General features: G+C 43.4%; 1 protein-coding gene across 1 annotated transcript; it reads left to right on the top strand.

Moving 5' to 3' along the window:
* Nucleotides 11,869-16,508, top strand: LOC8072303 (uncharacterized membrane protein At1g16860). The gene is made up of 5 exons (XM_002448441.2): nt 11,869-12,213; nt 13,959-14,978; nt 15,409-15,564; nt 15,674-15,885; nt 15,999-16,508. The coding sequence occupies exons 2-5, from the start codon at nt 14,094-14,096 to the stop codon at nt 16,189-16,191; spliced, it is 1,446 nt and encodes a 481-aa protein (XP_002448486.1). The 5' UTR covers nt 11,869-12,213; nt 13,959-14,093; the 3' UTR covers nt 16,192-16,508.

The following is a 17,152-nucleotide window of genomic DNA, read 5'->3' as shown; positions in this document are numbered from 1 at the left end:
GCTAGGGAGCCCATCGTTTTTGAACCGTTTCAAATGCGAAATGGTTGTTATCAAAATAATAATAACAATAATTGCGAAATGGCGAAAGATCTGGAAAAGAAGCTCATGCATGGTACCTGAAAGCCAAAGAGTTCGATGGGTGGACCCTCCAGTTCCAGTAGCATGAGCAAATCGACCACGAACGGCCGTAGTTTGGTCCTTTATTAGAGTAGTCCTCGCTAGTTTCTCCCAGGCATTGTGGTTTGTTTGGTGACTTTGGTCGTCCAATGTTTGGTTTCTGTCATCATTTTTGTCAAGGCTGGAAGGAAAACTGAGAGACATATCGCCCCTGCTGCCTAGGCTACTATGATCACATATAATCACACCCCCTAGCTTAGCTAGAAAGTTTAAAAGAACTTCAACCCCACAGCATGCAGCAGCGCCACCTAGCTAGCTTTGCGCTGGTGTTTTTTCTCGTTTGTCCTTGTAGGTGGACTGATGACTGATCGCCCCACAATAATCCACAACTAATGTCCTTATTAGAGTAATCTATAGTACTGATGTCAGTATTGTGTCTTCAGTGTTCAGAGCAGAGCTTCACATCCCCCAATAGGTTCACATTTGCCACGGGTGTACAGCTACCCTTCCATTTTCTACTTGGAGTTGGAGCCCAGTGAGAGACTTGCAAGGCGACTTGCAAATAATTGGTAGCTAGAGCTCACACTAGCTACAAAATCTGAAGGTTTGGATACATGCGCTGCACTAGACACTAGTGGCAGTACATATATATACTTGGCGAGAACTGAGGAGACCCTTTTCCAACGCATGCAGTAGCCTAGGTAGCCTGCATTATATTTGGACAAATAATGTAGGAGTATGTATGTAACCCAGGCGCGGCGGCGTCTAAACTTGTGTCTTATCTGTCTCCTGCTGCATGCAAATCTTTTTCAACGGGTCGCATCGCCTGCATGTGCCGGAGTCCCCTGTTGTATCGTTTTGTAGGATAGGATGGCAGAGCCAGCCAATCAATTCAATATTGCACCTGGCATAGCGTAGCATAGCTGTTCCCGCGGAGCTTTCCTCTCCTTTCTCTCCTCCCTACCTACCTTCCGACAACAGTTTTTGATGATTTTATATCACCTCTTCTTTTCTTTTCTTTTTTTCTTTTTCTTTTTCCCAAGTAGTAGTATCTTCTCAAAAGAAAAGAAATGACCCCATCCCTAGCCACATTCTGAATTTTTAAAACAGAACACAGTAAAGATCTCTTCTCTCTACAAAAACATGTTAGTCTGAACATATCCCTGGAGATGTCTGCTGAAGCCTGAAGGCTAGCATTTGAGCATGCATCACCAGCCATGGTTAGTTGGCGCCCCTCTCATCTGTCCTCTTCCTGAGGTAGCCATCAAATTATTTGACGATGCGGCATCACCGCATGTGCCCTCTCCCTGTTCTCGCGCTCCGTTTCTAGCCTCGAGATAGAATAGCACCGCGACCGCGAGTGAAAAAGTGAAACCTGCATCCGCACCTGCACCTGCATCTGCGTGCGTGCATGTAGCCTTTTTACAGCGACGAGATGGCCGATTTCCCAAGTTTCTCCTTGTCCCGGCTATGAGCTTGTCACTCACAGTGAGTGAGCGAGTAAGGCCCTGTTTAGTTCACCTATAAACCAAAAAATTTCCAAGATTCTCCGTCACATCGAATCTCGAGACACATGTATGAAGTATTAAATATAGACGAAAACAAAAACTAATTATACAGTGTAAATCACGAGATGAATCTTTTGAGACTAGTTAGTCCATAATTGAATAATATTTGTCAAATAAAAATAAAAATGCTACAGTAGCGAAATTCAAAATTTTTTCGGAACTAAACAAGGCCTAAGTGAGTGAGTGAGCGAGTGACAGTACATTTGAGTTGTCTCTGGTGCTGCCTGTGTGTTTGTGGCAAATTCGTGACAGTACAATTGAGGTTATTGAGGCAAATTCGTGGATGAACGCCGACCTGGTCTTTCCAGAGCCTTGCCGATACCCTTCTGAAGTTCTGAATCGTCAGCCAGTTTCACATGCTCTCCTTTTTTTTCTTTTTGGTATTGGGGATGCACTTACGACATGTACAAACGAACAGTTGAGTAGTACGTGGTGATTAGTAACCGTTGTATATAGGGGTGATTTTTTTTTCTAAAAGACTTAGCCCTGCTCTGTGTCATAAACTGGTTGGTGGTTGCCTAGCTTTTGGGGAAGAAAACCTACCATTAATTAAAATATTTATAAATGGTGTTTCAGTCGTAGCTAGGGTGATGATCAGCATCAGTAGATATTGTAATTTACTCATCGTCGGTGCATGATTGAATATTGTTGGACTATGGAAAACGTGTGATTCCTCTGCACAACTGCCGGCCCACAAACACAAGTAGCAGTACTAATAATAATATACGAATAATTTTAAGGTGAATAGTCATAGGTAATAATAATGAACACGCTCATTCATCGACTCATGAAACTACAAGGTCATTGGTGCTCTTTCGTTATTTTTCGGTTTCCAATTTGACTTCAGTCTCCCGTTAGCATTGATTTATTGTGGCCTCGCTCTGTCCGTCCTGTTGCAAGAGGCCTTACATTAGTACTCTCTCCATCCCAAATTATAAGTCATTCCAAAAATCTTAGATAGTCAAATTTTTCTAAGTTTGACCAAATTTATATGATAAAATAATTATTATTATTATTATGATACCAACTAAGTATCATTAGATTCTTCTTTAATTATATTTTCATAATATACTCACTTTACGTTACAAATCTTAGTATTTTTCTCTATAAGTTTGGTCAAACATGAAAATATTTTGACTCTCCAGGATTCTTGAATGACTTATGATTTGGGATGGAGGGAGTATAAAAATATATACAGCTAGGCAAAAAATGAAAACAAAATTGATCTGATAGATGAAGAATTTGATTTTTGTTTAAACTGAAGGATGTTCGCCGTTGCTAGTTCTATTCTGAATCCGAATAAATATCGTACTCGTACGTTTATTTTGGCAGAGAAGGTACAATGCTCACATCATCCCAATCACTAACTAATGCCGTGGAGTTGATCACATTAACCAGTCCACTACTACTACTTAATTAGTTGCATTCTTTCTTTTTCTAGATAAGAAAAAAAAAGGTAACCAGCTCTGTCGACAAAAAGCTCAAAGCAACATTCTTATATGCCTAATTGTAACGCAGACGTAGTACACTTTTGTGTACTGATCAATCAACATGAATCCATGCACCAGGTCCTCATGTCACCTGTTTATAGTACAAAGTACCCTCTTTCCTAGCTAGTTTATTTACATCCTTAATAAGAAACTTCTTCTTTTTTGCGAAAATAAGGAGCTTTTCTTTGAGTTGGAACTAGTGACCTAACCCTCTTCAATTTTCTGGCTAGTTTATATACGTATGTTTAGCTCAATCAAACCAGATGTAATATATTTTACTTTGCTTTATTAATTGACCACCCCACAGTGGATGGAGCTATTAGCTAGCCTCGGATTCAGCCTAATTAACCGGCCGGCTGCCGGCCGTTGCGTGTTCAGTACCAGCCTACTAGCCGGACAGGACGTGCATGGTACAAGGACGTGTTGGGCAGGCAGGCAGGCAGGCGTGCGTGCGTGCTACAGCGCACACGTACACTATTGGGTGTGTACAAAAGTACTCGGCCACGATACAACGGCCCATCCATCCATGATCCGTCGACGACGAACCGTGCAACGCATGGTGCGCGCACACAGTTACGTGCTGTACTGACGTGCATGTGCCATGTCGTCGACCAACCACGCCGAGCTTACGTGTGCGTATACTGTATACGAGGTGGTCTCGCTCTCTGCTGCTCTCTCTCCATTATTATCTTCTTCTTCTTCTATGGGCCACGCGTGCAGCAGCATGCAGCTTCACATGTGCTGATCGATCTCGATCACAAAAGACGAACTTACTGTGTCTTGATATATAAACTATAAATAGATTGCATGGAGGTCTATAATGTTTTTCTTTGTGTGTGTGTTTCAAATGACATCTGCATTTGGTAGACATGGTTGACAGCATGCAGTGGATGCAATTTCATGCAAGGACATGTTACTCCCTCTGTTTTCAACACACATGGTACCATTATTGATTTTTCTTGTCCTCAAAATTTTACCAACACTATATATATTTATGTGGTTACTTAGCTAAATAAAGTGAAAAGAGTACCCATGGCCACTAGTTAGATATGTCATCAAATGTAATTTAAGTGTGGGTGTGCTTGCATGTTCTATTAGAGCAGCTTCAGTGTCATATCTGAACAATTGAAGCAGATCATCATAGTGCAGACATCGATTTTTAGGCCCCGTACTGAATAAATAAAGAACATCACTTTGAGTAGAGGATCTTTGTTCTTTGTTTTCGTTTGTTTGGTTCTTGGCTGTGGCCGTGGTGGGCAACCTGGTTTCCCGGGCTTTGCTTCCTTGTAGTTAGTGTTCTCTAATTTCTCTTAATGAAATACGTGCTATGTGCACGTTCGCGAAAGAAAAAGTATGTAGGTCTAGGTATTTGTAGGTCTAAGACACGCCTCATCTGATATTTTAATTCACCGGAAACTAAATGTCTTTGAAGTCTAATTTTAGATTATGACACCATGATTCACATGTTGCAGTGTGCATTGTTCGTCTTTAGCTAGCCACGCTTCGTTTTTACTCTACATTGGAGTTGCTCTTAAGTTGTAGAAGGATGGTTTATTCATATGGAAATAGATTCCATTACTTAATCCGAACCTGACAAAATGTAGCAATGAATGGAGATACAAAAGCGACATATGAATTGGCACATACGTGAAGGATCCATACCACATTTGTCTTAGCTAAACTTGCAAAGAGACCCCTATGAAAATAAAAATTATAGCAAAGCCCTTTGGGGTCTCCATGCTTTCCAGCAGCACCGACAAACCGTTGTCAATATCCAACACCATCGCCAGCACTAAAAAACCAAGGAAGGCACCATTTCTTGAATGCTTCGAAGAGCTATAGTCAGCCCTACCCACAGAGGCAAAAAGGAAAACTATTAGGATCCATCACGCGGGGATGCGTCCATAGGCCTCCTTAGCCAATGATCTAAATTTGCCTCAAGGAGGCAACATAAGACCCAAGATCCACATATCTCATTGTTCCTAGACCCACACAACTACTCTTCCATATGCGCATAGCTAGGCTACCACCATTATGAGCAGCCAAAGCACGTGACAGTAGTAGATTCCTATACAAGAGCAACAATAAATTGATACCTCAACCGAGGCACTAGACTATAGAAACTAAACCCTCATAGATCCTTCACCAGTGCTAGAGTAAGCACCACCGAGATAGGGACAGGATCGGAGGGACTTATTCCATGGTGTTGTCGATGACGATACCACCTCACCATTACCACCCGGGCACACTAGCCTAGATAAACTAGGACCTATTATAATCTACACCCACCAAGCGGAGAAGCACGAATCCCCTACACATTTGAGGCCAAAGCAGCTACTAGAGGCAAAGAGGAGCGGTGTTCTCACTAGTGGGAGCACGCTCATCTTGGTTCGCTGCCGGTGAGGCTTTGAGAGAGGAGTTGGATATGATGACCACCAACACAAGTAGTTACCCTGTGTGGTGTGACTTACAACGATGAGTCGAGAATAGGGTGGAGCACAATTGGTCACCAACTTCACCACATAGAAAGATGAATTTCTAGGAAGAAGCAGGAGGCGAAGTTACATTCTAAACATATTATACTGGTCATTCCCTCACAATCAATTTCTGGGAGGACAGTCTATTAAAACTTGTTTTAGTGATTAGGCAAACACGGGGAGCCGATCGAGCAATTGCGTACGTATAGCTGGCGTACAACGCGTATACCTGCCTGCATCCACTAACTCATGTGTGCATGCAGTGAGTGACCGGGCCACACCTGTCACCTGTGGTAGCTATATGGTCTACCAGATGCGAGATGCATGCATGACAGCGTGAAAAGCAGGTTAGGAGCTCTGGCAATCACGTTAGCATATTCCGAGGTTTTAGCCCAGATTTGTTCCAACTGCGGGAGTAGCTAGCATATCTCATCGTATCGACATGTTTTGCTCATCCTCATCCGATCCACGGGCGTGCTGTCAGACAGTAGTAAAGTATAGCCTCGCTACACGCAAGATCTCTGCAGAGGGTGAGGTTTCTCAAAAGATAATTAAGGAGATCAAAACTAAGCTGGAACGTACGGGTGGTGGCACTTTTGTCGTGTGTATACTTATCGGTTTTGCACGTTTATCGTGGCTAGCTGGAATCATGAGCAGTGTATTTTACGTACGACGTGCCAGCACGCTAATCAGTACACTGACTAAGCCGTCGTGCCGCCATTTATATATGTACACACATAACAGTGTGCGTTTTTCTACGCTGTTTTATTTTCTCCTTTTGAATAAATTAAACCAGCAGCAAAAGAAAAGGAGACTAGATCACGGCAATAATAATGATCGAGAGTACTAGTAGACATGTTGTTAATTTGGTTCACACTTCACACACCTAACAACCAGGGCACTCTTCTAATTTAAGCTATTTAAGTGTGGAGAAGAAAACGGGTTTTCTGCAAAGTTAGGCAAAGGACATTGAGATGGAAACTAAATATATTTGGATGTAATAAAATAGGAAACTGTACATATATATGTCCTGCTAGCTCATGTTCTCTTTATGGTTTATCTGCAAAGCACAAATTAAAGCAAAAGAGAGGAGGACGGCTATTATTATGAGAGCGATGGAGCTCAGTACAAACACAGTACTGAAACACAACATTTGCAAAAGCAGCTAGCTAGATGGCCTCGATCACATCAAGCATGCATGAGACCGGCCTTTGATGATTGAATCCACCATGGGTGCATGCAATGCTTAGCGTGATGTTCTGGAGTGTGTGTGTTGTGTGACATGCATCTGATCTTTTTGAGTCCTTGAAACGAACACAGGTCACTTGTCTTGATGAAGAAGCCAGAGAGACGACGACGATGCTCTGCAAAATCTCTCATCCTAGGTACTAGCTAGTATATCCTTTTTCCCATATAATAATGCCTAGCTCTAGCTGGAGTATATATATCCATATGTTCTTTTTGCATGCATTTCACGTACAATGTCTGTGTTGTATGCGGGGGATGGATTGGGTGAAGGGGAGATGATGCCAAATTAGGTGGCACCAACCAGGCCAGGCCATGCTAGCTCATGCTCATGCTCATGCATGAGGGCTAAGGGGGAGGAGGTTGCCGCTGGACCCCTCACACACATGCATGCATATGCACCCCTACCATGTGGACTTCATTCAACCCTCCAACAGTTCTAGTCCAATATACGTACGTGGCAGTTTGGAGCTTCATCTACACTTCTTCTTCTTCTACCACTACCTCCATTGCATCTTCTCCCATTGCAAATAAATCCCTGTCTCTCAGCCAAAAAAAAAAAGAGTATGTCGAACGGTTCCATTATTAACTGCTCCTCTAATAAGTTCTTCTAACTGAGTTCTGTTTCTGATGATGAAACAGGGAGAGAACGACCCATTATTAAGCCTGTATTGCAGAAGAACCAAAACAACGGTGCAGAGACTACAGAGAGACAGAACAAATAGAAGCAATATACGATATGATCGAACAGAGATCGAGGAGCCGGTAGACAAGTCAGAAGGACATGCATGATTGCCTGCCATGCCCGTTGTCGCGCTCAGCTCGCAAGAGCTAGCTAGCGGCTAGATTAATTTGTGCATGCAGCTGGGTCGTTGCATGCATGGGATGGGATCGATCCATTCGCGCGTTGGAGCTGCGCTGCATGCGGCTGCAATCACGCATCATACCCGGTCTCGATCGATCTCCGTCGCATCTCATCCGATCCATCACCAAACGGACAACAGGCAGATCACTGCAGGACGCGCGCGCCCGGCCGCGCCTGATGCGTCGTCTCGGCGGCGGCGGGCGCCGCGCCGGCCGACGGATCGGAGCGAGAACCGCGACGACGACCGTTGGCTAATCATGCGGCCGCTGCAACTTGTTGCCTGCTACTGCTACGGCTGCTGGCCCGACGGATCGTCCGTTCAGTTCGCAGCGGCGCGCCTCACGCGTAGATGCATCCATCGACCGATCGCCCGCGTGCGGACCGTGGGCGAAAGAGACAGCACCACGGCACCACTGCACCCTGCGAGCGTGAGAGTGCCCGTGGCGGGGTAAGGGTGACGAACTGACGATAGAAATCGATGTGAACCTGCATGCGATGCGACGTCTCTTCCCTGCAAATTTCCACGCACCAACGGACGCATGCATGCTTCGATTGCAACCTACTCAAGGGCCGGCAGAGCGTAATCCGTCAGGCATCATATCATCAGGCTTACTCCTGTCTGTATGCAGTGTAGTGGTACGACCTCAAAACGGTTCCTTGTAAGCGATTACCGATTAATTGCTGCTGTCGTCGTCGTCGCAACCAACGGCTGCATTTTAAATCGGTTGCTGTTCAACTTGCTGTACGTGGAGGTATCGATCGATCGATCTGTAGTGTCCTACTCCTTCTGTAGATAGACTGTAGTACGTGGGTCAGCTACCTCGATCGGGCCACTGGATGGAGCCATGCATGGAGGCATGCATGTGCACGGTAGCTAGCTAGCTCTGTACCTGAATTACCAAGATCCTTCGGGTAATGGAGCTGGTTAATCTGCATTTCTTTTGCGATGGCGTAGGAAGAGGGTGAAAACGACCTGGTAATAATAATGAAAGAACACGGGGGCCGGGGAGCCGGGAAGGAACGAAAAGGATGGGAGCGCAGCCCCTCTCCACTCCACTGGCTTAGCATCACTAGCAGTGGCCACACTACTAGGCGCGCGATCGCAGCAGAACAACAGGCACGCAATAGGCCGGCACACAGCGAATAAGAAAACTGCAGCACGCTCCATCGCAATCATCTCGTTAATGGCCAGTGCCACCTACTCAACTGACACTGCCACAATTACATGCAGCACGGAGAGCGACCACTAATAATAATTTTCCAGATTTAAACAAAACTTTGATTTTGAGTTAGTACCCCCCAAAAAAAACAGCACTCTCTGCGTATATACTGAAGCGTACAGATTGGTACATAGTTTTGAGCTGTATGTTGAGTCTGACGCATGGCTTAGAGCTTTGTAGGTCTTAATTTTTCTTTTTTTTTTATTATATTGTAATCTATATCTATATCTATATCTATATCTATATCTATATCTATATCTATATCTATATCTATATTTTTTTGCTATATCTATATCTATCTTTATAATCCTATAAACCCTACCAGTTATTCTATGTCGACATGCAAATAGTGTACCTCAGTAGTCCACTATCATATGTATTTGATTGTCATCATTAGTATACCACGCTATCCACTACCATTGATTTATAATAGTTTATTTCCTCGTACAAGTATTTAGTCTAATTTCATTCTAATTCATCCACAATTACCACAACCATCTGGTATGCTTCTACTTTGTATAATGGTTCTGGTAAAAGGCACAATTTTATTTTTTAAATAAAGATTTCTTAATTAAAAAAATCATAGTTTTAGTTTATGCGCTAATTACATGTGCTTTCCCAATTCATATGCCAGCTAATTATACTATAGTTGTTATGAAATTTCTTTAAATTTATATATAACCTAGCATCCATAGTTTTTTTAGCTCTTTGCATTGTTGGCCTTTTTGAACTTTTCTATTTATATATAAGGGCAAACGTGTATAATGCCTCCTTGAACTTTGAGGTCACCCCAAATATGGAAAGGTCTCTCTTTGTTGTATATGAGCCCATTAACTGCATTAAGCTAGGTTCAATGCTGAAGTAAAAAATCTCCCTAGCTCCCTCTTTGTTCCCGTGAATCCACAACTTCCATTTTCCCCCTATCATCTATTGAGTTCTCTCATCATCGTTACTGTCAAATGGTTGGACTCCTTTTAGGCCTTAAAGAACACACTCTTATGGATGGCATAAGGCAAGAGCATAGAACCCATGGTGTCATGGGAGATCCTCTTCCTCGCATCCATCACTTCTCTGTCGGCGCTAGAGCCTTCACCTCCTCCTCCTTGTCGTTCACCTCCTATAGCACTAGGGTTTGATACTCCTTCCCTCGGCGACGCCTCCTCCTTCCCTCTCCCACACATGTAACTAACTTTTGGTGGTTCTAGTTGGTGCTAATGCAAGCCTCTCGCTAGCTTTTATTTGGGTCTAGACGATGATACCTTCAATGACAACTCCTTCACATCATGTATGCCTTCACATGCAGTGGCTCCATTCACATGTTGATAGAGCTAAGTTACCTATTCCTCGAGGTTAAGTCTTTAGCTTAAGGTTAGTTGTATGGTTTGTTCACTAAGGTTGCCCTAGGAATACTAACGCCCTCCACAACATACTATCTAAAACAATTGGGGCATTGCGATGGCAGAGTTGCAGCATGAGAAAAGTAGAGGATCAAATAAGTAATCTAAAACACCTAGACCCACATAAAGTAAAAAAAATGTTCTCATTCTCTCACATAGTTCTCATTGCATAAACAAAAAAAACTATTACCCTCCTTCCATTTTTCATATTTGCATAGGCAACACCAACTCAATCTCTTTCTTTCTGACAAGACCTTGCTTCTTCCTCTAGAACTTGTTTCGCATGAGGTAGATGTAGTGACTACCATTCATCACCCCATGCCCCGGTATGCCTAGAGGATTAGAGCTCGGTGGATGTGGTTCTGCTACATTTGTAGAAGGCGATTACACCGGCTAATGATGACAATGAGGATACCAGTGGCGAAAGGTCGTGTCTGGATTCACACTTGAGTTTGGAGGCTGATGACGCTAATGTGGATACCAATGATGAAAGTTTGCGCCTGGATTCACGCTGAGTATAAGGCCGATGATGCCAATGACGACACCAACGATGATAGGGCATGTCTAGATTCATGCTGAGTGCGGAGGATGGCCTTGCTGAGGATGCAAGGACGTGCTCTGAGTATGGAGGTTGCGGGTGCTAAGGATACCGTTGGTGGTTGAGGACGAGCGTGAAAAGGAGTAATAGAAACATTTTTTTTATTGATTAGGCACCATTGCAAGAATTTATGTTGCTCTAGGTTTTCCTAACATCACATGAAATTAATATCGCCAGCCGCAATAGGGAAGAGCAATGATGAAACCATCTCCTTTTTCTTTAGACATCACTTGGCACAAATGGGAAAACCTTATTGCGTGAGCATGCACCCGCGATGGGCGTCAACGCACTAACATGTGTTGATGCGAGATTGGAGGCCGACACAACATGCGACAAACAACACTTCTTCCTCTAGTTCCAATTCGGGGAGGAAGGTCTCTGACCTTAGAAGAAGGAAGGGGGGCGGGCCAGTGGCCCGATAGTGGAGGCGGTTCGAACGACGACGAGCGACGTGGTGGGGGCGCCGCCGAGTGGGCAAGAGAAGACAACTGAGGTCAGGTTAGCAGTGGAGGTGGCCAAATGCAACAACGGCGGGTGGTGGGCGGTGAGGTTGCCGATGGCGACAGTTAGTGAGAGAGATAGTCAATTGAGATTATGGAAGGGCGAAAAAAAATGATAGAGTGGGCGAGAAAAAAACTATATATTGTAATAATAACAGGCACGTGTACGTCAGTTAAGATAGTCATCTTTTTCCCACGCCCTGGGTGACCTAAGGACCAGGACCCCGTGGGCTCGTGCAGTAAGCCAAGAAAGTTAAGGGCATCATAGTCATTTTCTTCCCCCCGACATTAGCGGGCAGTAAACAGAGTGTTACGGTAATGGCGGCACCATTATGAGAGGGAAGGAGAGAGAATATCATGAGGAGAGAGAAGGGAGAGATAGAGAGAGGGATTGACTGTTGTAACGGACAGAGAAGCTGAAAGGTGGTGTGCTCCCTCCCACCACCCCCACTCCACCCTCTCTCTCTCTCTCATCCATCGTCTCCATTATTTTCTCTCTCCCCCGTCTCCACCTCCCTCCCCCCTTTATTCTCTCCCCCTCCCCAGCTCCTCCCTGTCTGCTTCCCTCCCCTGCTGTGGCACTGCGCCTGGCCGCTTGCCCTCTCCCCCTCACCTTCACCTCCCCCATCCCGCAACCGCACGAGCGTTCCCTCACCAAGAGGAGAAAAAAAGAGGGAGCGAAGGAGGCAAACCAGGCGGCGGGACAGCAACGCGACGTGCTTGCCATTCTCTCGAGGTACACATCAGATGTTTCTCCTCCCCCCTCTTCAACCCGCTCGCTCTTGTTCCGGAGATTTTCTTGGCCCCTTGGGGGAAGTGTTCTTGCATCGAGAGGTGGTCGCTTTAGCGGTTGTTAGGATCTGGGCGAGCGCCGGAGACCAATCTTCGGGGTGTGGCAATGCGGTTCGTGTGTTTTCGTTGTGTCGGTGGGGGCACTGGGGCGACAGCTCGGTGAGATTTCGAGAGATTCGTCCGTGCAAGGGCTTGGATCTACGCTCCGGCCACCTCCAGGCTTCGGTTCGCCGCCCACCAACCGAGCCTGAGAGTCCGCCATTCATTCAAACGCCCTCGACGGCGACCGCGCATCGGTTCAGATCCAGGCGTCCTTTCACCGGCAACTGCGCCTCCCATGCAGTTTTTTTGCCCGTTGTTGTTGTCCCCTCCCTGTACTCGGGTGTACTGGCAGTCCATGCGTTTTTTTTTATATAAAAGAATCTCTTTTGTTGATATGGACGCCATAGCTTTAGACCTCGTCACCTCGAATCCTAATCTCTCTGTGGGATAGAATGCGTTTTGTTGCGATTTTTTTTGCTGGTTGGCGTACTACTAATATCGGCTTAGTTTTCCAAAAAAATTTTGCGGGGTTCAATCGAACCTCCAGCTGACAGATCCTTTTCTGATTTTGCTTACCCAGCTGGCTGTTTTGCCTTGTTCATATTTGAGTTGGATGCTGAAAGGCATGCCAATCGATATTTGGAGAAGTAAATTATTATGTCGGCAAGTGTGAGTGCGAGTTCTTGCTGAAACTTTAAGCTTCACCTGAGATCTGACATTGTCGGTGCCAATTTGCTGTACATTTGAGGGCACGCTCTTGGGTAAATCATTGGAAAACATATTTCACTTTGCGTGGGACACGCACTTCTCCACGATGATGCCTTCGCCTGTCTCAAACCTTTGTGATTTTTATATATTCGCTTGGCTGTGCTGCTGTGGTGAGTGGCGGTATTTCAGGGGAGACAGTCTCCATAAATTCTGCACGTTGTGAGGGTTTGTCTTTAGCTTGATTTAGGGGCAAATGGGCCATTCCTTTATTCTGGTATAGGATTTAGCAGAACGTTGTTTTAACTGTCTAAACTTGTAATAGTGCTAATGCCGCGAAACGTTTTCCTCTGCATGTTTTGTTGCGTTGCCTTGAATCCCTGGTTAAATTTGTCTTTCAGAAATTATATTCATTTTTTTCTATTTCTAGATAACACATAATGACCCTTGATTGCCATATAATTGTTTCCTGCAATGTGGTGCTGTTGTTTTAGGCAAAATATAAGTTCATACGAAGTAGAAGTAGCTATTAATGGACCATTTTTTATTTTTGCGGCAATAGATGTAAGAAATGTGTGCGTCTGTTCTGTGAATTTGTATTGGACGTACCATATTTAGATGAGAGTTGGCACAGGTTCCAATTTCTCTGTCTTTCTTGGAAGTATTGAGATCAATCTGTGAATTTGTTGCCTCATGCTTTTGCTATGCGAGAAAGCTATCAATTTTATAATAAAAACCCACCATATGGTAGCTGGCGAATTATGACTTGTTAAGTAGTTTTCTTCTAGAGCCTTCATCTAAAATCCACATTTCATAATCTGCTTCATTGTTTGTGGGATTCCTACTTATCTATATGATATTTCTGGAAGATGATTTTTTTTCATGATTCCATAGTACCAGAAGTTCATCTGTAAAATTGTTTTATTCAATGTATACTTTCAGGAGCTCATGCAAGGTGTAAGTCTTACTGCAAGAAGGGCAGTTGTGCATGTTATTAAGACCCAAATATAGCCTCACTTGATTACACTGCACGGGGGGTTGAAAACTTGAGATACAGTTGATCTTCTGGTTAAGAGTATGGCTTCAAGGTTATCACATCAGCTGAGCAATGGCCTGTATGTTTCTGGTCGACCTGAGCAACCTAAGGAGAAGGCCCCAACCATTTGTTCCACTGCGATGCCATATACTGGGGGTGACATCAAGAAATCTGGAGAGCTGGGGAAGATGTTTGATCTTCATGTTGAGAAGTCAAGAAAATCTGGTCCTCTAGGAAATGCTCCTTCAAGAAATACTTCATTTGGCGGTGCTGCTTCCAACTCTGGACCCGTCTCCAATGCTGGTGGTCGTTCCAACTACTCTGGTTCTCTTTCATCTTCAGTTCCTGGTGCTGGCGGATCAGCCAGAGCAAAATCAAACTCCGGACCGCTCAATAAACATGGAGAGCCAACAAAGAGGTCATCTGGTCCCCAGTCTGGAGGAGTGACCCCAATGGCACGCCAGAACTCTGGCCCCCTTCCACCTGTGCTTCCGACAACTGGGCTTATCACATCTGGGCCTATCTCTTCAGGGCCACTTAACTCGTCTGGTGCTCCAAGGAAAGTATCTGGGCCACTTGATTCTGCTGCATCGATGAAAATGCGGGCTACTTCCTTTGCTCACAATCAAGCTGTTACTAATCTCAACACTGAAGATGGTTACTCAATTCAGGGAAGCTTTCCGAAGCCAATACTCTGGGCTGTGATTCTGCTCTTTGTGATGGGTTTCATAGCAGGTGGCTTCATTCTGGGTGCTGTTCACAATGCAATTTTGCTGATAGTTGTTGTGGTGATATTTGGTTTTGTTGCTGCACTTCTTATCTGGAATGCTTGCTGGGGTAGGAGAGGCGCAATTGGGTTTGTTAATCGCTATCCTGATGCTGATCTCAGGACTGCCAAAGATGGACAGTATGTAAAGGTTACAGGGGTATGTACAATGTTGACAAAAATGTTTGATCTGTTCTTATTTTCTTCCTTGAATCAGTTGATGTGTGGTGTCTTTATTCATCCTATATGTTCTCTTAGTTTTATTTCAAATAACACTATCCTGAAATGTGATTATTAAAGTTTTCATTTTCATTCTGCACCAGTCCTCTTAAAATCCTTGAATTTTGTCTATGACACATAGTTACCTTTTATTTAGCAATATTTCACCAGATTGTTGCATTTTGTTATTCCAGGTCAAAATGAGCATGGTATATGAAAAGCTTTTAATAACCACAGTTCAACAGCATAATTCTTTCTAAGTTAGGAGAAAACATTCACCCATAAAGATACCCTCAAAGCATGCTTCATTTCCAAACAACACTATTTCTCCTATAATTTAGAATTGCATTAATGACTGTTTGAATTCACAGGTGGTTACTTGTGGAAATTTCCCCCTCGAATCCTCGTTCCAAAGGGTTCCAAGATGTGTATACACTTCTACTAGCTTGTATGAGTACAGGGGTTGGGATTCCAAAGCTGCCAATACTGAGCATCGGCGTTTTACCTGGGGTTTACGCTCAATGGAGGTGAGTATTTTCATGACATGGAATAGTGAATATCTTGGCAACCCCAAAACTGCAGTTGTTGAACTTTAGCAGACCTTGATCTCTGATGTTTCTCCTGCATCAATGGCAGCGACATGCGGTTGATTTCTACATCTCAGATTTTCAGTCTGGGCTTCGAGCATTGGTGAAAACAGGATATGGTGCACGTGTGACCCCTTACGTCGATGAATCTGTTATAATTGACATCAATCCAGACAACAAGGATATGTCCCCTGATTTTTTGAGATGGCTAAGGGAGAGAAACCTTTCAAGCGATGATCGGACAATGCGCCTAAAAGAAGGGTACTCCTTTTACTATAAACTCTTTTCTTTTCTTCTGCCACAATGATATAGGACTATAGGAGTATAAAATAATATCTGCTAATGGTTACTTGCTACTTGATCTCTACCTGTAGATACATCAAGGAAGGTAGCACTGTGAGTGTGATGGGGGTTGTCCAAAGGAACGACAATGTTCTGATGATTGTTCCTCCATCAGAGCCCATCTCAACTGGTTGTCAGTGGACCAAGTGTGTTCTCCCAACCAACCTTGACGGGCTTGTTTTAAGATGCGAAGATACTTCGAACATTGATGTGATACCAGTTTAACTGGCGGTGGAAGAGTCGTTGCCAAAGAAAGTGCCTGTTAAATATTTGAATCTGTATTGTTTCATGGAATGCTAGTTGAGAGAAATGTGCAAATGTTGGGTGTGATTATGGCAGGTTGAGGGTGGTTGGTTAAGCAGGCCGTTGGATGTATAGTTCTTTTTTCTTTTAATTGTGTTTTGTCATTTCTTTTTCTTTTTAATTTTCAGCTGAGATCTGAAACTTGTGTAACCAGATGCCTCTTAATCTAAATCTGCGTGGCACTTAGATTGATTTGGTTTTGAAGTTAGAAGTTTGTTCTCTTTTGTGCTTTGTGTTAAGGCAATTAGTATTTCAGTATTTGAAAGCTAGCTACAAGTGATAGGACTTCAGATGTACATTTCCCCTTTCATTATGTTTTGCCATTTTTTCTTTTTAATTTCAACTGAGATCAGAAACTTGTGTATTGGGATGCCATTTAGTTTGATTCGTTTTTTAAAAGTTCTCTTTTGTCCTATGTGTTAAGGCAAGTAGTGCATTTTCCAGCATTTGAAAGCAAGTGATTCGCTGCAAGTCTTCAATTCTGAACCCCAGTATTTGCAACAGTAACTGTACTTGTTCTTCAACGATTCAAAATTGAACATGCATATTTTTAGGAGCATTCTGTTGTACTCCCTCCATTCCAAATTATAAGTTATTCTAAGAATCTTGGAGAGTCCAATCATTTTTAAGTTTGACTAAAAATATAAAGAGAAATATAAAGATTTATATCATAAAATAGGTATACTATGAAAATATAACTAACAAAGAATCTAATGATACTTGGTTGGTATAAAAAATGTTATTATTTTGTTATATAAATTTAGTCAAACTTGAAAAACTTTGACTCTCCAAGATTCTTAGAACGACTTATAATTTATAATGATACTTGGTTGGTACAAAAAAGTTATTATTTTGCTATATAAATTTAGTCAAACTTGAAAAA

Source organism: Sorghum bicolor, chromosome 6 (assembly GCF_000003195.3).
Source record: "Sorghum bicolor cultivar BTx623 chromosome 6, Sorghum_bicolor_NCBIv3, whole genome shotgun sequence".
Lineage (NCBI taxonomy): Eukaryota > Viridiplantae > Streptophyta > Magnoliopsida > Poales > Poaceae > Sorghum > Sorghum bicolor.
The sequence above is the reverse complement of the archived record's forward strand: the minus strand, read 5'-3'. Positions and strand labels throughout refer to the sequence as shown.